The sequence below is a fragment of the Salvelinus fontinalis genome, chromosome 21 (assembly GCF_029448725.1).
Source record: "Salvelinus fontinalis isolate EN_2023a chromosome 21, ASM2944872v1, whole genome shotgun sequence".
NCBI lineage: Eukaryota > Metazoa > Chordata > Actinopteri > Salmoniformes > Salmonidae > Salvelinus > Salvelinus fontinalis.
In genome coordinates, this window is record NC_074685.1 from 41496775 (window position 1) to 41521940 (window position 25166).

Genomic DNA, 25166 nt, shown 5'->3' on the forward strand with positions numbered 1-25166 from the left:
TCTGACTTCAAAATGGCCTGAGTTGCTCCCCTTCTCAAGAAACCAACACTTGACTCATCTGATGTCAAAAACTATAGACCTATATCCCATCTTTCCTTTCTGTCAAAACACTTGAGCGTGCTGTCTCTGATCAACTATCTCTTTATCTCTCTCAGAACAATCTTCTTGACCCTAACCAGTCAGGCTTCAAGACGGATCACTCAACCGAGACCGCTCTTCTCTGTGCCACGGAGGCTCTCCCCATTGCCAAAGCTGACTCTCTCTCCTCTGTTCTCATCCTAGATCTATTTGCTGACTTTGACACTGTGAACCATCAGATCCTCCTCTTCACCCTCCCAGGGCTGGGCTTCTCAGGCTCTGCACACTCTTGGATTGCATCCTACTTGGCAGGCCGCTCCTTGAGGATCTCTGTCTGCACCAGGTACTCTTACTACTGGTGTCCCCCAGGGCTCGGTTCTAGGCCCTCTCCTCTTCTTTCTATACACCAAGTCACTTGGCTCTGTCATATCCATACACATGGCCTCTCCTATCATTTCTATGCGGATGACACTCAGCTTATTTTCTCCTTCCCCCCTTCTGACACCCAGGTGGCGACATGCATCTCTGCGTGCCTGGCAGATATCTCAACTTGGATGTCAGCCCACCATCTCAAGCTCAACCTAAACAAGACGGAACTGCTCTTCCTCCTGGGGAAGGCCTGCCCGCTCAAAGACCATCACAGTTGACAACTCCACAGTGTCACCCTCCCAGAGTGCAAATAACCTTGGAGTGACCCTGGACAACACTCTGTTGTTCTCTGCAAACATCAAAGCACTGGCCTGCTCCTGCAGGTTCATGCTCACAACATCCGTAGAGTACGACCTTACCTAACACAGGAAGTGGCGCAAGTCCTAATCCAGGCACTTGTCTTCTCCCGTCTGGACTACTGCAACTCACTGTTGGCTGGGCTCCCAGCTTGTGCCATCAAACCCCTGCAACTTATCCAGAATGCAGCAGCCTGCCTGGTTTTCAACCTTCCCATGTTCTCTCATGTCACCCCACTCCTCCACACACTCCACTGGCTTCCAGTTGACACTCGCATCCACCACAACACCATGGTGCTTACCTACGGAACAGCAAGAGGAACTGCCCCTCCCTACCTTCAAGCTATGCTCAAACCCTACACCCCAACCCGAGCACTCCGTTCTGCCACCTCAGGTCTCTTGGCCCTCTCTACCCTATAGGTGTTAAAGCTCTTCTCTGTAAGTCACTCTGGATAAGAGCGTCTGCTAAATGACTAAAATGTCATGTAAAATGTATTCCCAAAGTACCTGACACAACCAACCTATTATTGGTGGCATTGGGTTGAGGATTCAATTAATTATGACTTTATAATTGCAGTAGTATAACTAGTGCTAAGCCTACAGTAGTACTATGACTCACTCGGCTGGGTTGGGAAGCCGGCACACTCACAACATAATTGTATTTGTTTATCCATTTTTTGTTTAACCTTTCTTTAACTAGGCACACAAACACAACTTACTTGTAGCAAATAACATATCATTTATATTATAATATAACATGTTTCCCAGATGGCTCTCTGTCTTGAAGTATCACCCTCCTCAGCAGACATGCATGCAATGAACCATGTTGTCACAACTTTCAATTGCAGGCTCTGTTTACATTAGACAGCCCCATCAAGATAGAATGACAAAGAGGACTGAAACAACCAATAGAAAGACACCCGCTACTCTAGATCCAGAACCCCATATAAACCAGCAATCAACCCTTGCAATCTTCACATTCATTGCAGTGACAGACACAGACCAAACCAGGAGGATGTCAACTTCTGAGGACTTTGCATTGTCCAGTGAGAATTTGGCAGCAAGGGACAATGGCAGAGGCATAGCATTCCACTTGTAAGTACCATATTTCTTTACTATTATCCTGCTGACACTTACATGAATTAGTCCTTTGCTGAGGGGATGTTGCCATACCAAATTGTTCTATTTAAGCATATTTGCCGCTGACTGAAAGGTGATACAGTAATAAAACTCATAATTTGCTCAACAGCTTTGATGCAGTTGACTCAGGATACAGTTTGCAACCTGGTGTCATCCCAACCAATTGTGATGTCCAACAATTACAGGTAAGCCTATTTTGGCTTTATTTTTGCTGATTTGTGTGCTAATACTCTCTGGTGTGACCATGCCTTGTGGAACATACTATTGCCTGATTTGTAGGCAGGCCCAACACCCGACCTCATTTTTATCAACACTCTATGCAAACGCTATCCACAACCCCCATTCTGTCACACCTCTGGGAAGCAGTTGTGATAAAAGCCTATAGGTCTGATGGTGTGATTGGAAGTTAACTTTTACATTATTCTATTGGTCAACTCAGATTTCGAATACAAACAACTAAAATGTTTATAAAAGGGTCTTAGACTCATTGTGTCATTCTCTTTTGTTCCTGACCTGCTGTGGTGAGATACCTACACTGTCTAAACACCCCGTGGACTCTTGGGGCATGGCCTTTCAGCCCATGAACTCTCTCCCTCTCTTTGTTCATAATAATTGCATAATCACAGGCCCCATGAGAGGATAACAATATAAATGTATTTAAAATATTACTTCACTACAGATTCATGCTATAGAGCCAAGCTAACCCAAGCAGTACGGGGCTGGCCTAGATATCCTTCTACCATAGTTGCTCAAACCATGCTGGAGAGGACAATCAAAAGACTACTAGGCCTAAGTGTTAGCACCAGATACACAGTTATAACCTATTATCTTTTCAATCAGAATTAAAGTGTGTCCGTGTGTTAAAATACACTCCACAATTATTTGTGTTCGAATTTGGTTTAGATTTATCTGAATTTGTCTTTGTTTTGATGTTTTCCAGGAAATGCCTAACCTGCCTAGTCCAAGAAGAAATCTTCATGAATCTGAGAACAACAATGCTATGAGAAGTCCCAAGATTGCTCTCTGTTCTTGTGAAGGATCTCCCATCGCCACCACCATTCACCTAATGGCCGAAATGAGTTCACGAGATGAACTTAAAAACAGACTCCGAAGACAGTTAGTGATAACAATCCAGCAACGTGACGAGTACCAGAGGAGAGACAGAGAAGCCAAAGCCAAAGTGAGGATGTTTGAGAGAAAGGCCATTGTGTTGAGGGCACAGGTCAGTGCTTTACAACCAGGTCAAATCCCTTTACAATCTGGTCAGATCTCAAACAACTTAGTGCGAGCCAGCAGACAAATACAGGTAGGTCTACTTTTCTGGCTTGATTAGGATGTGTAGGTAGGGCTGTATTTTTGTGCAGATACTGAAAGCTAAAGACAAATGGGGTGACCATTCCTTAAACACAACGAGGGCCAAATTTGTGTCAATTATTTGTGTTGAAATTAGATGTAGAACTTTTAGCTTTATTTTGATCTCTTCCAGGAACTGCGTGAACAGGCTAGACAGTATCAAATGCCTATTCCGATAAGAACTGTTCGTGGATCTCAGAACAGTGCTATGCGAGGCCATGGTGACACTCTCTGTTCTTCTTGTGGCCAACCTCTCACCTCAATCAGCATACGCCTACGGGGGGTGATGAGATCCCGGCAAGCACTGAAAAACACCTTTCGAAGACAATTCGCACTGATAATCCAGCAACGTGATGAGCTCAGGACCAGAGCCAGAGAAGCTAAAGCTAAAGGGAGGATTTTGGAGAGAAGGCACATCCTGATGAAGGCACAAGTCAGAGCTGTGCATGAGGCCTACCTAAGAGATATCGAGTTAGGTAATCTCAGCAACCCATAACCAAATGTTGTGTGAACCTTGGGTTCTGGAACCAGAGAATGTGATGTTTGTGAGAAATTGGTAGTTATTTGATAAAGTTATTTGTCACTTACCCAAGTGGCGAGAAATTGGTAGTTATTTGATGCAAGATGATTTGCAGTTGACAGCAAGTCAATAGCCTTATGACAGGCTTCTCTCATGAGAGAGTTAGATGAAAGAATGAAAATATACAATCAATTCCATGCATTCGTGCATAGCAAATGCCATGCATAATTCCTTTGAATACCATAATCATCTTAGCTTTTCTGTACAATATTTTAATAAAAATGTATACATTGTATATATTTATTTTCCATTTTACCTATATTAAAGTGGATGAGAATTTTTTTAAATAATTTCTAATTGTGTGTATGTAACATAAACCATTGACACTAAAGGAGTGTAGGCTATTACCAGAAGGAAAAAAAGATAACCTTATAAATTGCTTTATTGTAACTCAACACTTTCAAGGTATATTAAATAATTTTATTAAAGTATGAAAAATATATATATTCTATTTCATATTTAAAGTAGAAGTACAACTATTACAATTATCGCCAAGAACACATCAACTCCTACTGACCCAAATAAACAGTAAAAACAACCCAAACTAAATCATTAGTTTCATTGATATGGCCTTGGTTAGCAGATAGCACCAATCATTAGCCTGGGTACCATTCTGTTTGTGCCAACATGCCGCTCCTTGTCACGCCAAACATAACAATGACTTAACATGATAGCACAAAAAGATCTGGGACCAGGCTAATCAATCATAGCACCAATGGAACAATTCTGTAACATGATAAGATGATAAATAGACGGAGGCTGTATATGACAGCTACGCGACAGGGTAGCTGGACAGCTATGGTTTGGTACAGTACATTTGTTAGGTGGGTGGCTAGCTATATAGTGTTGTACAGTAGGGTACAGCACAGAATGATACAGTTTGCTGAGATATCATAAACCGTAGAGGTTAAAACATAATGGACTTAGTAGGACATCAACAACTATAGGACAACTGTAACAATTACTGTAGACAAACAGGAAGTAAATCCACCAAACATTCCTTATCCCAGCACACTTCAGTTGGTTGAGATTGGTGTCAGCAATGCCAGGGTTGTGGATTTGATTCCCGGGGCCACCCAAAAGCGACTGCTAAATGGCATATATTATTCAACTACTGACTTTCCGGGAGTCAGGCTCTGATGAAGGTGAATTATGCCTAAACGTAAGCCTATTGTTTTTTTGTCCCATCAATAAATCTATCAGTTTTACCCAGAAACAGAATGCTCCTTTTTCTATATTCTCCCTGATAGTCACTAGTTAAAGTGTCCTGGGGTAAGGAGTGTTTTTTGGGGATTTCCAAGTCCCTCAGATGATTCCTTTTCTGTTTTAGCTGGCCTGAAGCGTGTTTGGGTGTACTTGTCCAAGCTGGAAGTGAAGACTGTGTAAACTATTAATGTCTGCAAACAGCACTTTCCTTTCTTGAAAAAATGTATATATTATAGCCATATTGATATTGTATAATTGTAACATATACACACTCAAAATCCACATATTTCATATAGATGAAAAGAGCCCTCTGAAAATGGACCTGGATAAATAAGTGTGTGTTTGGACAGAGTACCCTCAGATGAGACAGGTGTGTGTGTCTGTGTGTGTGTTCTGAAAGAATCTTTGGGGATGGTTCCCTCAGATAGGAGAGGGGGCCCGCAGAGAGCTGGTGAGGGCTAAGTCGCCGAACACGTTGGCATAGGATGCTTTGAGGAACTGGACGTAGTTCTGCAGACTCCTGTTGATGCTGTCTGACTGCTCCAGACGATCCTTCACATCCTGCAGACGCGACTGGTAACGCCGCTCCACCTGAAGGGGAGCACACACACAGTTATGAAATTATCTCTGATTGTGTGTGTGTAAGGTGAGTATTGTCGTGATTCAATGTCGTTGACCACAATAGGTTTAGAGACTATCATAGATTATAATCAGAGTTTTACACGAGAGATGTGCATTTCTTAAAACACTCCCCCACACCTCCTCTTTGCTACGGCGTAGGGTGGTGAGTTCTGTGGCGGTCCTGCTCAACTGTGTCTGTAGGTCCACCACCTTGGACTGGGTGGAGCGCTCTTTGGTGGACGCACGCTCCCGGGTGTTGGACACCTATACACCAGGACAGAGATACTCCATCAGACAGAGCAACGGACTTCTCACCTTGTTACAACAAAGATAAAACATCCTCAGGGAAGAAAACTATTGTCAGAGTATTTTAGCTGATGTCGAGGTGAGATTTTTGTTGTCTGAAAATGACTGCTCCCCAGCCTCCCCTGTCCCCAGGCAGCCAGGAGCTCCAGACAGACCTGTAGTCGGGCGTCTTCTAAAGCCTCCTCCAGCTGGCGGGTCAGGTGGGTGCACTCACGGGACTTCTCCTCCAGACAGAGATGGTTGCTGTGTATGGTCTCCTCCCGCTTGGCGATCACCCCCGCCAGGTCCCTGTTTTGACTGGTGGCCTCCTCCAACTTCCTGTAAGGGAGAGACAGGGTGGGAAGGAGGGAGGGATGGAGGGACAGGGGGGTTAAAGAGAGAGATAGAGGGGAGGGCTGTAAGACCCAGGTATGCTCACACATACATCACACGGTATACATGAACACACACAGAGGGGAGGGTCACATGTATCCGCCGGGGTCACACTAACAATGTATGAACTCACTGTACTGTATGTCACTTTGGATATACAGTTGAAGTCGGAAGTGTACATACACCTTAGACAAATACATTTAAACTCAGTTTTTCACAATTCCTGACATTTAATCCTAGTAAAAATTCCCTGTCTTGGGTCAGTTAGGATCACCACTTTATTTTAAGAATGTGAAATGTCAGAATAATAGTAGAGAGAATGATTTATTTCAGCTTTTATTTCTTTCATCACATTCCCAGTGGGTCAGAAGTTTACATACACTTAATTAGTATTTGGTAGCATTACCTTTAAATTGTTTAACTTGGATCAAACATTTTGGGTAGCCTTCCACAAGCTTCCCACAATAAGTTGGGTGAATTTTAGCCCATTCCTCTTGACAGAGCTGGTGTAACTGAGTCAGGTTTGTAGGCCTCCTTGCTCACACACACTTTTTCAGTTCTGCCCACAAATGTTCTATAGGATTGAGGTCAGGGCTTTGTGATGGCCACTCCAAAACCTTGACTTTGTTGTCCTTAAGCCATTTTGCCACAACTTTGGAAGTATGCTTGAGGTCATTGTCCATTTGGAAGACCCATTTGCGACCAAGCTATAACTTCCTGACTGATGTCTTGATGTTGCTTCAATATATCCACATAATATTCCTTCATGATGCCATCTATTATGTGAAGTGCACCAGTCCCTCCTGCAGCAAAGCCCCCCCCCCCCAACAACATGATGCTGCCACACCCGTGCTTCACAGTTGGGATGGTGTTCTTAGGCTTGCAAGCCTCCCCCTTTTCCCTCCAAACACAACAATGGTCATTATGGCCAAACAGTTCTATTTTTGTTTCATCAGACCAGAGGGCATTTCTCCAAAAAGTACAATCTTTGTCCCCAGTAGCAAACCGTAGTCTAGTTTTTTTTATGGCGGTTTTGGAGCAGTGGCTTCTTCCTTGCTGAGCGGCCTTTCAGGTTATGTCGATATAGGACTCGTTTACTGTGGATTTAGATTATTTTGTACCTGTTCCCTCCAGCATCTTCACAAGGTCTTTTGCTGTTGTTCTGGGATTGATTTGCATTTTTCACACCAAAGTACGTTCATCTCTAGGAGACAGAACGCGTCTCCTTCCTGAGCGGTATGACGGCTGCGTGGTCCCATGCTGTTTATACTTGCATACAATTGTTTGTACAGATGAACGTGGTATCTTCAGGCGTTTGGAAATTGCTCCCAAGGATGAACCAGACTTGTGTAGGTCTACAATTTTTCTTCTGAGGTCTTGGCTGATTTCTTTTGATTTTCCCATGATGTCAAGGAAAGAGACACTGAGTTTGAAGGTAGGCCTTGAAATACATCCACAGGTACACCTTCAATTGACAAAGGCTAATTGACATAATTTATCAGAAGCTTCTAAAGCCATGACATAATTTTCTGGAATTTCCAATCTTTTTAAAGGCACAGTTAACTTAGTGTATTTAAACTTCTGACCCACTGGAATTGTGATACAGTGAATTATAAGTGAAATAATCTGTCTGTAAACAATTGTTGGAAAAATGTCCTAACCGACTTGCTAAAACTATAGTTTGTTAACAAGAAAATTGTGGAGTGGTTGAGAAACGAGTTTTAATGACTCCAACCTAAGTGTATGTAAACTTTGACTTCAACTGTAGTATGTCAGGGGCGCAACTTTGGTGGGGGAGACATACTTTTAAAATGATTATTATTATATTATTTTATTTATTTAGTTGGATAAACACTCCAAACAGCCTACCCGACTGCTCGGAGGCGTCCGCATGGTCCTAAAGCACACAGTTGCCTCGTTTTGTATCACATTCCAATGATAAAACTGGGGGGGGCACAGAAATGCATGTCCCCCCGTCCCCAGCAAAAGTTGCACCCCTGATATTAGTTATCATATTACAAAAACACACAGGAACATGCACACTGTACACACATACAGACTCGTACTGTTCAGTGTGTAATGATATTCATGCGGGTCAATACATGTGTCAGGCTCTGGAATGGCCGTAACTGTCTGACCTCTCCAGACTCTCCACACGGTGTTGCAGCTGTTTGTTCTCCTCCAACAGGACCGAGTTCTTCACTCTCACCAGCTCCACCTGGGTGCCTTGTTGCTCCACCTAGAGAGAGAGCGAGACACACACACACACACCACCCATTAATAAACCATTAATAACACCAATAAAGCCACAGTCTGGAAGCATACCATTAAGTTTTGTGTACAGCGCACACACCATGCTCAGGTCAGCCAAGGTGGCACATACACCCACCCACACACACACCCACACACACACCCACACACACACACACACACACACACACACACACACACACACACACACACACACACACACACACACACACAACTTCCCACCTCCCATACACACACTTTCACCCCCCCACACACACACACCTTCATGTGCAGGTCGGCCAGGGCAGTGGTCAGCTCGGTGCTGTGTCTCTCCTGGGCATGTTCCCTGTCCTGAGCTTCCTCCAGTAGGACCTCGGAGCGCCGCAGTGCCTCAGGAAGAGGCTCCAGCTCTGTCAGCCGGCCCAGTAGCTCCCTACGCACCACCTCCAACTCCCTCTCCATCTGGTCCCGGACCTCCCGTGCCTCGCATTCCGTTTGTCCCAGCCTGGCACAGTACTCGTCCGCCTCCGCCCGCGTCTTCACCACCTGAGTGATGGGCAATGGGTAGCATTACACAGACGCACTAACACACATAGGGCACGCAGGAACAGTGCACGCACACACATAGTCATTTATTTAAGCAATAAGGCACAAGGGGGGTGTGGTACAGTTGAAGTTTACATACACTTAGGTTGGAGTCATTTAAACTTGTTTTTCAACCACCACAAATTTCTTGTTAAAACAAACTATAGTTTTGGCAAGTCGGTTAGGTAATCTACTTTGTGCATGACAAAAGTAATTTTTCCAACAATTGTTTACAGACAAATTACATCACTTATAATTCACTGTATCACAATTCCAGTGGGTCAGAAGTTTACATACACTAAGTTGACTGTGCCTTTAAACAGCTTGGAAAATTCAAGAAAATGATGTCATGGCTTTAGACGCTTCTGAAAGGCAATTGACATCATTTTAGTCAATTGAAGGTGTACCTGTGGATGTATTTCAAGGCCTACCTTCAAACTCAGTGCCTCTTTGCTTGACATCATGGGAAAATAAAAAGAAATCAGTCAAGACCTCAGAAGAAAAATTGTAGACCTCCACAAGTCTGGTTCATCCTTGGGAGCAATTTCCAAACGCCTGAAGGTACCACGTTCATCTGTACAAACAATAGTACGCAAGTATGAACAGCATGGGACCACGCAGCCGTCATACCGCTCAGGAAGGAGACGTGTTCTGTCTCCTAGAGATGAACGTACTTTGGTGCGAAAAGTGCAACTCAATCCCAGAACAACAGCAAAGGACCTTGTGAAGATGCTGGAGGAAACTGGTACAAAAGTATCTATATCCACAGTAAAACGAGTCCTATATCGACATAACCTGAAAGGCTGCTCAGCAAGCCACTGCTCCAAAACCGCCATAAAAAAGCCAGACTATGGTTTGCAACTGCACATGGGGACAAAGATCATACTTTTTGGAAAAATGTCCTCTGGTCTGATGAAACAAAAATAGAACTGTTTGGCCATAATGACCATCGTTATGTTTGGAGGAAAAAGGGGGAAGCTTGCAAGCCGAAGAACACCATCCAACCATGAAGCACGTGGGTGGCAGCATCATGTTGTGGGGATGCTTTGCTGCAGGAGGGACTGGTGCACTTCACATTATAGATTGCATCATGAGGGAGGAAAATTATGTGGATATATTGAAGCAACATCTCAAGACATCAGTCAGGAAGTTAAAGCTTGGTCGCAAATGGGTCTTCCAAATGGACAATGACCCCAAGCATACTTCCAAAGTTGTGGCAAAATGGCTTAAGGACAACAAAGTCAAGGTTTTGGAGTGGCCATCACAAAGCCCTGACCTCAATCCTATAGAAAATTTGTGGGCAGAACTGAAAAAGCGTGTGCGAGCAAGGAGGCCTACAAACCTGACTCAGTTACACCAGCTCTGTCAGGAGGAATGGGCTAAAATTCATCCAACTTATTGTGGGAAGCTTGTGGAAGGCCACCGAAACGTTTGACCCAAGTTAAACAATTTAAAGGCAATGCTACCAAATACTAAATTGAGTGTATGTAAACTTCTGACCCACTGTGAATGTGATGAAAGAAATAAAAGCTGAAATAAATAATTCTCTCTACTATTATTTTGACATTTCACATTCTTAAAATAAAGTGATGATCCTAACTGACCTAAGACAGGGAATTTTTACTAGGATTAAATGTCAGGAATTGTGAAAAACTGAGTTTAAATGTATTTGGCTATGGTGTATGTAAACTTCCGACTTCAACTGTATATGGTCAATATTCCAATGGCTAAGGGCTGTTCTTATGCACGACGCAAAGCGGAGTGCCTGGATACAGCCCATAGCCGTGGTATATTGGTAATATACTACAAATCCCCTGAGGTGCCTTACTGCTATTATGAACTGGTTACCCCTGTAATTAGAGCAGTAAAAATAAATGTTTTGTCATACCCATGGTATACGGTCTGACTCCGCTTTCCGTCGTGCATAAGAACAGCCCTTAGTCGTGGTATATTGGCCATATACCACACCTCATTGGGCCTTATTGCTTAATTCTCTTTCATTTAGTCTATTATTGCATGTTTGTGGGCACTGTATGTGGGTACTACGTGGGCGTATACTTGTGTGTGTGTGCGCTTGTGTGTGTTTACATACCTGGGTCTTATAGCTGTTTACCAGGCTCTCGTATTGCTTCACAGAGGCTTTGACTTGTTGTACCTCTGACTGGGACAGAGCCAGCTTCTCTTCTACAGCAGATAACCTGGCCTGAATGAGGGAAACACACACATATGGCTGTCAGCCAGCAGTACAGAACGGTGTACATGTGTGTACCAGAATAATCTGACCGCAAGTCGATGTTATGATGCAATGAAGCAATCTATTATATGGTCAGATAAATCTATGGATAATGAATTACATTTGTATCTTTGTAATGTACTGAAACCAGAACCAACACGTACTATTTGTTAGGTACCGCGTAGAAATGGGATTCTCGTAAAAGAAGAAAGTACCACATAATGGATTGGTACAGAAACAGATTAAAGGCGAAGGGAAACACTAGGCTTTAGAACGTCAGCTAACTGTAACGTTGCTTGGCTTTACTTCCTAAAGTGTTTACATTCCCCTTTAAAGCTCAATGAAAAATATCCATTAAAAGCGATTTCTAGTCCAACTTCTAGACTAAAATGAATCTGTCTCCGGGAAACTGGGCAAAACATTTCAGGTGTTAATCCATTGTCATCATTGACCTTGAGGCTCTGGTTCTGTAGCCTGCAGTGGGTGCCCTCTGTGGTGAGACTGTGTAGGCGGTCCAGGAGCCCCTCTCTCTCGGCCCGGCCCTTGTCCTCTCTCCCATGGAGCTGCTGTGTCAGGTCTGACATTCGGCTGCACACACACAGGGTGGAGCAGGATGATAAAAGTTGGATTAGGAAGGCTTAATGTCAGCTGGGCTTTATGTTAGACCATGGGGGTTTGTACTGTATATTTAAAGACATTATTCTTGACATAGCTCATTCTAATATTTCTACTACTGTAAATTACATTTTAGTTACTGTTTATAAACACAGCATACTTATTTATATAATGGATTCTTGATGTAGCTCACTCTAATATATCTACTGCTTTACATATCATTCTTAGTCTACACTACATGACCAAAAGTATGTGGACACCTGCTCGTCGAACATCTCATTCCAAAATCATGGGCATTAATGTGGAGTTGGTCCCCCCTTTGCTGCTATAACAGCCTCCACTCTTCTGGGAAGGCTTTCCACTAGATGTCGGAACATTGCTGCAGGGACTTGCTTCCATTCAGCCACAAGAGCATTAGTGAGGTTGTGCCCTGATGTTGGGCGATTAGGCCTGGCTCGCAGTCGACATTCCAATTCCTCCCAAAGGTGTTCGATGGGGCTGAGGTTTGCGCTCTGTACAGGCCAGTCAAGTTCTTCCACACCGATTTCAACAAATAATTTCTGTACGGACCTCACTTCGTGCACAGGGGCATTGTCACCCTGAAACAGGAAAGGGCCTTCCCCAAACTGTTGCTACAAAGTTGGAAGCACAGAATCATCTACAATGGCATTGTCATCTTTGTCATAGACAGTTCTCTCTGCTACCACACGGCAAGCGGTATCGGAGCACCAAGTCTAGGTCCAAAAGACTTCTTAACAGCTTTTACCCCCAAGTCATAAGACTCCAGAACAGCTAATCAAATGGCTACCCAGACTATTTGCATTGCCCCCCCTCTTTTAAACTGCTGCTACTCTTAAACTGCTGCTTGTAAGTAAGCATTTCACTGTAAGATCTACACCTGTTGTTTTCGGCGCATGTGACAAATAACATTTGATTTGCTGTAGCATTAAGATTTCCCTTCACTGGAACTAAGGGGCCTAGCCCGAACCATGAAAAACAGCCCGACCCTTATTCCTCCTCCACCAAACTTTACAGTTGGCACTATGCATTAGGGCAGGTAGCGTTCTCTTGGGATCTGCCTAGATTTGTCCGTCGGACTGCCAGATGGTGAAACGTGATTCATCACTCCAAAGAATGCGTTTCCACTACTCCAGAGTCCAATGAGCTTTACACCACTCCAGCCGACACTTGGCATTGCGCATGGTGATCTTGGGCTTGTGTGCGGCTTCTCGGCCATTGAAACCCATTTCATCAAGCTCCCGACGAACAGTTCTTGTGCCAATGTTGCTTCCAGAGGCAATTTGGCACTTGGTAGTGAGTGGTGCAACCAAGGACAGACCATTTTTAAGCGCTATGATTTTCAGCACTCGGTGGTCCCGTTCTGTGAGCTTGTGTGGCCTACCACTTCGCGGCTGAGCCGTTGTTGCTCCTAGACATTTCCAATTCACAATAACAGCACTTACAGTAGACTGCGGCAGCTCTACCAGGGCAGAAATGTTACAAACTGACTTGTTGGAAAGGTGGCATCCTATGACGGTGTCACATTGAAAGTCACTGAGCTCTTCAGTACGGGCCATTCTACTGCCAATGTTTGTGTATGGAGATTGAATGGCTGTATGCTCGATTTTATACACCTGTCAGCAACATGTGCGGCTGATGTCCACATACTCTTGTATATATTATGTATCTTGTGTAAATTCATCTGGTGTATACAGTATACTGTATATGTATAGATTGCATTTGGATTACTGTTACAGTTCTATTTGGGTTTTTAATTAATTAGTTCAGAAATTCTTGATTTGTTTTTTGGTTGTGGATTATCTGTGTACTTCTTTGACATTCCACTGCATTGTTAGGAGCTAGTAACATAGGCATTTCACTGCATTGTTAGGAGCTAGTAACATTGGCATTTCACTGCATTGTTAGGAACTAGTAACATAGGCATTTCACTGCATTGTTAGGAGCTAGTAACATAGGCATTTCACTACATTGTTAGGAGCTAGTAACATTGGCATTTCACTGCATTGTTAGGAGCTAGTAACATAGGCATTTCACTGCATTGTTAGGAGCTAGTAACATAGGCATTTCACTACATTGTTAGGAACTAGTAACATAGGCATTTCACTGCATTGTTAGGAGCTAGTAACATAGGCATTTCACTGCATTGTTAGGAACTAGTAACATAGGCATTTCACTGCATTGTTAGGAGCTAGTAACATAGGCATTTCACTACATTGTTAGGAACTAGTAACATAGGCATTTCACTGCATTGTTAGGAGCTAGTAACATTGGCATTTCACTGCATTGTTAGGAGCTAGTAACATAGGCATTTCACTGCATTGTTAGGAGCTAGTAACATAGGCATTTCACTGCATTGTTAGGAACTAGTAACATAGGCATTTCACTGCGTTGTTAGGAGCTAGTAACATAGGCATTTCACTACATTCGATATAAGATCTGCTAAACTGTGTACGACTTTGATTTGACTATATTTTACATTTGACATATTCATGATTGTGCTTGATTCTGTGTTCCCTCTTATTCTGAGAGAAAGTGGTCAATCAAATGAAGCATCTCTCTTTCTCTCACCTGTTGAGGACTGAGACCTCCATCTCTAGCTGAGTCTTGTCCTTCATTTCCTGGGCGTGGTGACCACGCCAGTTCTCTGCTGCTGATAGGGCCTCTGCCATCTGGTTCTTCTGTGAAGTCAACAATATTATCCAATAGATTTTAACATTATTCAAGTCGGGCCATGGAGAGCTACACGGTACATCTGGCTGTTGTTCTAGCCCATTACTAACAAAGGTTGACTTATCATCAAGCTATTCTTCTGTGGGATATCTTGTTCCTAAGCACTGATTCAAGGTCAGTTTTTTATAAAGATTAGACACAGTTAGGCCACCTTCTCCTCCCCTTCACCTACCACATCCAGTAGCTGGGTGCTGAGCTGCCCGGCGGTATCTTCGCTGCGTTCAGCCCGGTGTTTCTGGGCCCGTGTGGCCCTCTTTAGGTCCTCTTTGTCGGCCTCCGCCTGTAGTTTCAGACCCCGCAACTGCTCCAGCAGGTGACCCATCTCTTCCTGCTGCTGACTGGCCGCCCGCTCCAGGTTCTTGACAAATCCGAAAGCAGAGGATGAAAAAAAACATACAGGAAGAAATTTTATTTGTAGTGGGACTGATCTTTTCACTTTTCTTTTACAAATAAGGCATAGGCAAAGTATGTAAATATAGCAAAATGAAGCTGCTCCAGAGCAAGATGAAATGCGTACTAAACAGAATCCACGCAACAAAGATGTCACTCTACCTTGATTTGCACAGCAAGGCGGTTGTTGTCAGCCTCTTTGCTGCGTAACTGGCTCTGCAAGTGGGCCCGAGTAGACTCCAGCACTTTAGACAGTTCGCCTGTGGTCTTAGCATTCTCCTGGAACATCAACAGACAGAAAATACATTATCATAATCATTCAAATAATGATATATTTGATGAACACGCTGCGAGTGTGTGAGACACATTACTGCCTCTGTACTTCACCTTCTCTGTGTCCAGAAGCGTAGTCAGTTGCTTCACCTCCCTCTTTTTCTCTTGCAGTTTCACCACAATATTCTGTGTGATGACATGCCATGTTTATAATATGCTTTTAGTGTAATGTATGCTTTACGAATGACACAGACATTAACTTCAGTAGAACCTTCTTCTATTCATCAACTGCCCCAAGAGCACAAACCATTTTGAAGAGGACATTTTGGTGATTCATAATACGAGGAACATTTTGCTGACAGACAGTGGCTTATTCAAAGAAACACACCGAGTTTTCTGCCTCTGTGTCTGTAAGCCTCTTCAGAAGTACATCTTTCTGTTCTGACATCATCGTGGATTCCAGCTGTTCAAAAAACAAACAAGAAAAACAGCCACCACAACAGGTAAAAGTGCAGTTATAAGAGGGCCTTATTTCAGGCCACAACATAAGATTGTGAGTTGTAATTGGCTTGCTGCCTCATCCTGCTTCTGAAAGTCATTGGTTCCTCATCTTGTCAGCATTTTCACCATCCCGGAATTTGTTGAAACTTAGGGGTTCAAGTAGGGCTAGGGTTCAGGCTAAGTAAAGTATCTTTGCAAATCATGTTGTGGCCCTAAATCAAGGCATGTTATAGCTAAAAGTAAGTTCTACTCTACTGCAGGCCAATCTGCCCTCTACTGGCCTGAAGCGTGTACCGGTACCTCACGTCCGTGCTGTTCCCTCAGTAGGTGGCGCAGCGTGCGGTTGGTGGCCTCAAACGTCTCCAGTTTCTGGAGCAGCAGCTCCTTCTGAATCGCCAGGAGGGAAGACTCAGTCCCAGACATCCTCTTTTCCAACCAAATGAAAGAATTTCAACACCTACATTATATCCTGAGGTTGCACCTACCATATGCATTTTGAAAACCTATATTGGTTTCTAAGCATGGTTGGGGTCAATTCCATTTGAATTCAGTCAACTGAGGAAGTTAACTAATATCCCCTCTGAAAATAACAAATAGTCTGAATTGGCATGTCAATCCATTTCCTGAATTGAAATTGTGCTCAACCCCCTAACCCTGTCTCTGTTGTCACTCACGCTGGTGCTGACACTCCTCATCTTAGTGACGGTCTCTCTGAGGGCTGACACCTGTATTGCAGCCTCTGTCCCATCTATCTCAGCCTCCATCAACTTCCTGAGCAGAGTGTCCTTCTCCAGCTGCATCGACTCCATAGACCTCTCTAGTCTGGACAGGTGTGTAGGCAGACGTCGTATGAGAGGCAGAGGAATGGCAGATTGTGAATATGGGACACAGAAAGGAAAGATTGTTGTATTATAAACTTGGTGGTTTGAGCCCTGAATGCTGATTGGCTGACAGACGTGGTATATCAGACTGTATATCACATTTATTTTTAATGCTCTAATTACATTGGTTACCAGTTTATAATAGCAATAATGCATCTTGGGGGTTTGTGGTATATGGCTAATAGTTCTACCACTCCCCCACGGGCTTAATTGCTTAATTATACACTAAGTGTACAACACATTAAGAACACCTTCCTAATATTGAGTTGCACCCCGTTTTGCCCTCAGAACAGCCTCAATTCTTCGGGGCCTGGACTCTACAAGGTGTCGATGCTGGCCTATGTTGACTCCAATGCTTCCCACAATTGTGTCATGTTGGCTGGATGTGCTTTGGGTGGTGTACCATTCTTGATGCACACGGGAAACTGTTGAGCGTAAAAAATACAGCAGCGCTGCAGTTGTTGACAGAAACCGCCGCGCCTGGCACCTACTACCATACCCCGTTCAAAGTCACTTCAATCTTTTGTCTTGCCCCAAGGCTTAAAAATCCTTCTTTAACCTGTCTCCTCCCCTTGACATCAATAAGGGATCATAGCTTTCACCTGGATTCACCTCGTAGTCTGTCATGGAAAGAGTAAGTGTTCTTAATGTTTTGTACACAGATTTTATTTTACCCTTATTTTACCATATAAATTGACTGAGAACACATTATCATTTAAAATCAAATCTAATTTTATTGGTCACATACACATGTTATTGCGAGTGTAGCGAAATGTTTATGCTTCTAGATCCGACAGTGCAGCAGTATCTAACAGGTAATAGCTAACAAATTCCACAACAAAACCTAATACACACAATCTAGTAAAGGAATGGGATGAGAATATATAAGTATAAAATATATGGATGAACAGCGACAGAGCGGCTAAGATGCAATAGATAGTAAAGAATAGATAGTGAAGGATACAGTATACAACATATGAGATGAATAATGCAAGATATGTAAGCATTCTTAAAGTGGCATAATTAAAGTGACTAGTGTTCCATTTATTAAAGTGGCCAATGATATCAAGTCTGTAAGTAGGCAGCTGCCTCTCTGTGCTAGTGGTGGCTGTTTAACAATCTGATGGTCTTGAGATGGAAGCTGTTTTTCAATCTCTCTGTCCCAGCTTTGATGCACCTGTACTGACCTCACCTTCTAGATGAAAGCGGGGTGAACAGGCAGTGGCTCGGGTGGTTATTGTCCTTGATTATCTTTTTTTCCTTCCTGTGACATCGGGTGTTGCAGGTGTCCTGGAGGGCAGGGAGCTTGCCCCCGGTGATGCGTTGTGCAGACCGCAACCACCCTCTGGAGAGCCCTGCAGTTGTGAGCGGTGCAGTTGCCGTACCAGGTGGTGATACAGCCCGACAGGATGCTCTCAATTGTGCACCTGTAAAAGTTAGTGAGGGTTTTTGGTGACAAGCCACATTTTGTCAGCCTCCTGAGGTTGAAGAGGCGCTGCTGCACCTCCTTCACCCCACTGTAAGTGTGGGTGGACCATTTCAGTTTGTCTGTGATATGTACACTGAGGAACTTAAAAAACTTTCCACCTTCTCCACTGCTGTCCACATCCACCGATGTGGATAGGGGGGTGCTCCCTTTGCTGTTTCCTGAAGTCCGCAATCATCTCTTTTGTTTTGCTGACATTGAGTTAGAGATTATTTTCCTGACACCACATTCCGAGAGCCCTCACCTCCTCCCTGTAGGCTGTCTCGTTGTTGTTAGTAATCAAGCCTACTACTGTTGTGTCGTCTGCAAATTTGATGATTGAGTTGGAGGCGTGCATGGCCACGCAGTTGTGGGTGAACAAGGAGTACAGGAGGGGGCTGAGAACGCACCCTTGTGGGGCCCCAGTGTTGAGGATCCTACTTTCACCACCTGGGGGCAGCCCGTCAGGAAGTCCAGGACCCAGTTTCACAGGGCGGGGTCGAGAACCCAGGGTCTCAAGCTTAATGATGAGTTTGGAGGGAACTATGGTGTTGAATGCTGAGCTGTAGTCAATGAACAACATTCTTACATAGGTATTCCTCTTGTCCAGATGGGATAGGGCAGCGTGCAGTGTGATGGCGATTGCATCGTCTGTGGACCTATTGGGGCGATAAGCAAATTGGAGTGGGTCTAGGGTGACAGGTAGGGTGGAGGTGATATGATCCTTGACTAGTCTCTCAAAGCACTTCATGATAGAGAGATAGAGAGCCCACCGTCTTTGGTAGCAGGCCACGTCTGTGGCACTGTATTGTCCTCAAAGCGCACAAAGAAGTTTTTTAATTTGTCTGGAAACAAGACGTTGATGTCCGCAACGGGGCTGGTTTTTTTTTGTAATCCGTGATTGTCTGTAGACCCTGCCACATACGTCTCGTGCTTGAGCCGTTGAATTGCGACTCCACTTTGTCTCTATACTGACGCTTTGCTTGTTTGAGAGCCACCAGCAATGACCTGGGAAATAGTTACAGGGGATGGGGGGGAGGGGGGGGGGGGCAATGAATGAGCCAATTGAATGATGTGAATGATTAGGTGGCCATGATGGTGTGAGGGCCAGATGGGGAATTTCAGCCAGGACACCGGGGCTCATTGTATGACATTATAACAGGCCAGTGATATTTTGCTTGGCTCGCGATTCACTGGTGGCCCTCGATAACTTAACTTTTGGCTCCCGACAATAAATCAGATGTTATATATAAAGAACTACTAAATAGACCTTCTTTTATTACAAGGACTATTAATGGGTTAAAGGCGTCTGAGAATCATGGCTCATCATCACAGTCATAACAACTCTGGACAACTCATACCTGCCGGCAACAGGGTATTGAATCACATCTTCCTCTCTGTCTGACACTCACTATCTGTTTTCCTCTCTACTTTCTGACTAACACTGTCCATAAAATACAGTACATTTTTAATACAGGGCAAAAATAAGAAAATAAGTTAAAGCTGTAATATCACGAAAACAAAGTAAATTTAAATAAACTATGATTTCAAGTGTATCTGTCTGGTCCATACCTGCTGGTGCAGTCGCTCTCGTCCAGCATCTTCTCCATGGAGTGGCGCAGGCGGGAGTTCTCCCTCTCCGTGACCTCCAGCTCATTGGCCACCTCGGCCAGCTCCTCCTCCTGCTCCTCAATGACACGCTGGGAGGCGCTAAGTTTCTCAGACTGCCGCTCCAGCAGCTGCTCCTTCCTTCGTAGCTCCACCTACACACACACACACACACACACACACACACACACACACACACACACACACACACACACACACACACACACACACACACACACACACACACACACACACACACACACACAAGTTTAAATAAATGTTGTATCAAGACGTAGGGAACTAGGGGAACTTGTGCATCCGGTCCTAAGGAGAATTTTACGGGAGGGACAGACCACACTTTTGAACGTGCTCACCTCAGTCATCAGGCTGTCAATCTTCCTCTCGTACTGGTTGATTCGTCCATGCAGCACTTCCTCCTCCTCTGACGAGAGGTCGGCAAATCGCAGCGGAGAGTGGGAGATCTCGGGCTGAGGTAATGTTGTGATCTCCAGACGATGAGTCGGCCCCTGAGACATGAATAGATTCAGTGACCACAGACTCTGAGACATGAATAGATTCAGTGACCACAGACTCTGGAAACATTGCTTCTTTTGATCCATTTTATAACATATTATTTAAAGGGTTGATAGGATAGTCTTGAAATTAGTTATTTTATAAGATACTGCTTTAATAGGCGTATGGATACATTGTATTAGTGGAAATTAAGATAAATAGACAGACAAGATAAAAGGAGTGAATAGCATGTCAGACCTCCCATTTGTAGGAGGCATCCCGTATGGAGGCCTTCCCAGGCGGTATCCACGGCACCCGTGTCTTGACCTTTGCAGTAGGTCGCAGGTTCCCTCCATCGCCCTTAGTCTTACCCTAAAAAACAGACTGCATAAAACTCAAGGGAGACACTATGCCTTTACATGTAGTGCATGGCATACAGTATCAAATAGCATAAAAGAAAGGGGTATACATTCAGACCCTTGGAAACAGTGTAGAACATATTCTCCATGCTTTTCGTATCAATTCAGCACCTCAGGCTCTGAATCAGAACTGTATTCATAGGAAACTAGGACATCTAATGAACTTTTCAAATGTGTTTGCCTGAAAAGGTTTTTCCAACCTGTGGTGTCCTGGCAGGGCTCCTACTCTTCTTCACATGCACATGCACAGGCGTGGTCTCATTCACGTGCACATGTAGGGGTGGTGAGATTGATCGGGTTCTCAGTGCTTTTTTCTGTAGTAAAAAAAGCTGTGTGTCAACTACGCAAAGGCCACAAAATAACTCCCTCATCAGCTCAACCTTTCTATTGTGGCCCAGCACTACCACACCTTCAAACAAACCCAGTCAAGGAGACTTTTTCAAAGGGAGGCACTGTCTGAAACAGAGTAAATGGTGCAAAGCAGGCCTTGATAAGGGACAGTTTCCCTGGGTACATCACAAACATCAAGGAAATTGGGGCAAGTGTAAACAAACAAGGTGGGGTTGATTCACTGTCAGATGTGATTCTTGTTTAGTAGGAGATTGTCCGTCAATCAAAATATAAGTAGTTAGTTAGATAGACATTATACTAGCAAGATAGATAGATACGTAGCTTATGAAATTTAGTAGATACCATATGAAATGGCCTGGTAGCGTTAGCTAGCTAGCTATTTGGCTAAACAGAGTTTCTGCTAAGATGTGGACAAATTGATTAGCTAAAAATAAGTTGAAGTATCTACTGTAGCGTTAACATCAGAAGTCACTCACCATGTGAAAACCCCAATATTCCTCGAACTGGTAGATTATGTATATTGTTAAATATATTTTACTTAGCTTGCTAGCATTTCATTCAACAGGCAAAGCTTCCTCCAAAACACCATTCTTCCGGTAGACTAGCATTCTGATAGGTGATTGGCTGATTCAAAACTTTGCTGATCTGTGATTGGAGCAAAGAACTGACCTTGGTGTTTTATGATCCACGTTGTTGATAGCAACAGGTTCCCTAGAAACCGTCCAAGCCAACACAAGTTTGCTTTGGCTGGGAGTTGCTCTCTCCTCTCCTGGGGTCATGGTTAGAAGGGCTTATGCAGCAGGTTAGAATAATTAACTTAGCAGGTTAGGATAATTAGGTTAAGGTGAGAAAAAGTGTTAGGGTTAGGTAAAATGCAAAACACATGACCTTTTGACCTTAATTTACCAAAGCTGGATTTGTTCTAGCCATGACTATCCTGGCTGCACTCATGATGGTGATGGCAGTAGTTAGGTGGTCAAATTAAGGATGAAAATAGCCTAGATCAGTGGTTCCCAACCGGGGGTACTTGGCCTATCCACAGGGGATACTTAAGAAGACTCATGAGACCATAGGCTTACTGGTAAAATGCCCACGAGGGTATACTTCAGGGGCACTCCGGGCAGAGCAAAATTTAGTTGGTAGTACAGTAAGCAAAAAAGGTTGGGAACCACAAGCCTAGATAAGACAGTTGTTGTGAACTAAGTCACTTTTAGGTACAGCCACGAGAATATAATATAATTCTAGAATGCAGTGTAACTGATAGAAAATAAAATAATACAATATAATAACTTTATTTTTCACAGAGGGATGTCAGCTGTGGCAAGTGGCTTTCACAGTAGATTATTAAGAAACAGCAACATTCACACATGATAATGACAGACTATTGTTATGTGATGAAGCTAGGACTGCAAAACTGATCAATATCAGAGTTTCCCAGACCCAATATTGTTTCAGTTTATATAAAATTCCAGATCATCAACGTTGTCTTGTAGATGTCAATGTTTTTTTAATGTATTATTCTTTATAGGTTTTTTTCTTTACTGATGGAGTTTGTACCACTTCCCCCAGCCACCCTGTCAATGTTGAGGTCTGGTTGGTAGGGGATAGTTCCATCAAATTAAATCAGGCTCAGGGTGGCCCTCAAAGTAAACCAATGTTCTAATTGTTGTCAGCTCTACCTTCTGTGGTTGCCACTCATGTCTTGTCCTACTCGTACACAACATTATGGGATGTGTAGCCTATCACCTGGTCCACATGATGTGAGGTTAGTCATGGGTTCTTATAGTAATTTTTCAGCAGTGGTGTCCATTATTGAATTGAAGGAACTATGGGAACATTTCAATACTAACCAAGGATCGGTGGAAGAGTGTACAGGAGAGAGTCCACTCCTCTTCAATCTGTGCAAGGCACTGTCCAGTACTGCATTCATACTGTAAACAAAGCAAAACTTGTATGCACAATATTCCCAGGTTTAAATCCTACTTATAACAGATGCAAACAGGCCAACACAATGTTAATCCACATGTTCTGGTCCTGATTCTAATCACTTATTGTAAGTCTATTGGTCCTCCATATTCATTTTCATTTCTGAAATTACATGTTTTTAACAGGACCATTTTCACAACTAAACAGGGCAGTCCTACAGAACCCTCAGTCTGTCAAACCTGCCTCTCGCTGTCTCTCTCTCACACACACACCCAAGGAAGAAGGAGTTTGCGAGTTGTTTCCCGCCAGAGTGTACTCATATACAGATATTTCCTGGTGTCAAAAGTGAAAGTAAACCCTGGGTGTCGCAATCGTGACACGTTGGCACTGAGAAAAGCTTATTTTGGATAGGTACAATAGGTACAATGTTTTGTCTCAATAAACACTAAAAGGTTGTATTGTTTTTCTGTATTCAAAAAACTATTATTAGAGGGTGCTTCAGTCAAAGTTTGACCAGTATTTCTACTTAGTAGTGTGTGTAGTGATCAACCATGGTGATCAGTTCGGCTCAGCTGTTTAACATTATGGAGGATCTGGACTCAGACGGGTTGAAGAGATTTCAGTGGTTCCTGACTCAGGGTGTGTTGAATGACTATCCTCCCATCCCAAAGAGCTGGCTGGAGAATGGAGACAGGATGGACACAGTGGATAAGATGGTGCAGAGCTACAGACTGGACGGTGCTGTGACAATCACTCTGAAGATCCTGGAGAAGATGAACCAGAATAGTCTCGCTGAGAAGTTAAATAAATACATATAGGTATGTAACACAGTCTTATCTTTTGACTAATATGGGGATATGGGGAGTAATCACTGTGCAGTAATTCTCAATCTAGGAAAGTAATGCATCCCTAGTTGTCTTCACATCCTTAACGATGAGCAGCTAGAGAGAAGAGGCTCAGTGGCTCTGCTGACCAAGCTGATGAATAAGGATAAAGCTAAGGGGAGATTCTACCTGGCCCTGTCAGAGGACCTGGAGAAGCAGACAACATCCTGAAAGATGTCATGCATACAGCAAGATTAAAGGGGTGTTGTTCTGAATTCAACACAAGCCAAACAAGAATGAGCAACATCTTCATTTGCCTTGCTGTTTCAAACAAAAGGACAATTCTGTATACTAATAAGCTGATCCAGCTGGAGTTGTTACAAGGCAAACTTAAGACTAACAATATTGTTTGGACCCCAGGAAGAGTAGCTGCTGCCTTGGCTAATTATGGATCATAATAAATACTAAATTGTATAATGTATGGACAGCAAGCCCACAGTCGAAATATGCATTTATTTTTTTGCCTTCACATGTACATGGCTGTTTGACAAGATTAGGCCTAATACTGGACTATTGTGGGCTGTATTGCATGGAAAGATAGCATTTGTTTTTTTTACATTGGTTTGGTTTACAGTGCACTGTTCCTAAATATCTAGCTATTCAATGTCACATTTTAAGCACATCTTGTATAATTTTAACACACTTCCACTCTTCCTGTTGAGTGTAAAGAAATATCTACAAGACATTAAATTCTGCAAATAATTTGGAGTCATGTGGGACACTCAACTGAGAATATAAGTATATTTACTTCAAGTATGACTAACTTTACAGCAAATCTTTCGCAACATTTTCTTGATACTTGTGAGCCTAATAAATTCAAAAGGAATACAGTATATGGAAATTCACTGAGCAAAGCCCTTCACAAATACTGTCTGCATATTAGTCCAATGCAGCATAAAATGTGTTATGTCCTTAACTGCTTCTACACTCAATAAATGCATATAATGATGTTTCACAGCTGTGATCAGTATGACATTTACTTAGCTTTCTTTATACTGAAAGTACTTGGTAATACTAGTCTATTATCTACACTACCGTTCAAAGTTTGGAGTCACTTAGAAATGTCCTTGTTTTTGAAAGAAAAGCACATTAAAATAACATAAAATTGATCAGAAATACAGTGTAGAGATTGTTAATGTT

At 43.3% G+C, this 25166-nt stretch overlaps 2 protein-coding genes across 5 annotated transcripts; one reads left to right on the forward strand and one right to left on the reverse strand.

Annotated features, from left to right (window-relative positions):
* Positions 1 to 4274: 4274 nt before the first annotated feature.
* Positions 4275 to 23433, reverse strand: LOC129818913 (outer dense fiber protein 2-like). 4 transcript variants are annotated; one of them, XM_055875263.1, is made up of 19 exons: positions 23067 to 23433; positions 21066 to 22006; positions 20705 to 20818; positions 20308 to 20460; positions 19898 to 20088; positions 16654 to 16801; positions 16280 to 16405; positions 15867 to 15941; positions 15593 to 15664; positions 15368 to 15484; positions 14988 to 15173; positions 14654 to 14763; positions 11902 to 12037; positions 11309 to 11419; positions 8914 to 9177; positions 8520 to 8620; positions 6165 to 6327; positions 5842 to 5967; positions 4275 to 5673 (listed from the first exon to the last, which is right to left on the reverse strand). In XM_055875263.1, exons 2-19 carry the CDS (start codon positions 21234 to 21236, stop codon positions 5503 to 5505), a joined length of 2535 nt encoding a protein of 844 aa, XP_055731238.1. In that variant the 5' UTR covers positions 21237 to 22006; positions 23067 to 23433; the 3' UTR covers positions 4275 to 5502. The 4 variants fall into 4 exon arrangements, with proteins under 4 accessions (XP_055731238.1, XP_055731240.1, XP_055731239.1 ...); XM_055875265.1 differs by having other exon boundaries at positions 21066 to 21179; positions 21693 to 23433; XM_055875264.1 differs by having other exon boundaries at positions 16280 to 16366; positions 21066 to 23433.
* A 257-nt stretch (positions 23434 to 23690) lies between these two features.
* On the forward strand, positions 23691 to 24029 carry LOC129818917 (caspase b-like). Its single transcript, XM_055875269.1, has one exon. It carries the CDS (start codon positions 23694 to 23696, stop codon positions 23958 to 23960), a length of 267 nt encoding a protein of 88 aa, XP_055731244.1. The 5' UTR covers positions 23691 to 23693; the 3' UTR covers positions 23961 to 24029.
* The last annotated feature ends 1137 nt before the right edge of the window (positions 24030 to 25166 follow it).

Coding starts and splice junctions, on each gene's coding strand:
- LOC129818917 (XM_055875269.1), top strand. CDS start 23,694: ATGGTGATCAGTTCGGCTCAGCTGTTTAACATTATGGAGGATCTGGAC.
- LOC129818913 (XM_055875263.1), bottom strand. CDS start 21,236: ATGAGGGAGTTATTTTGTGGCCTTTGCGTAGTTGACACACAGCTTTTT. Junction 15,485..15,592: donor CGCTTCTGGACACAGAGAAG/GTGAAGTACAGA, acceptor TTGATGTTCCAG/GAGAATGCTAAGACCACAGG. Junction 8,621..8,913: donor TGGCCGACCTGCACATGAAG/GTGTGTGTGTGT, acceptor CTCTCTCTCTAG/GTGGAGCAACAAGGCACCCA.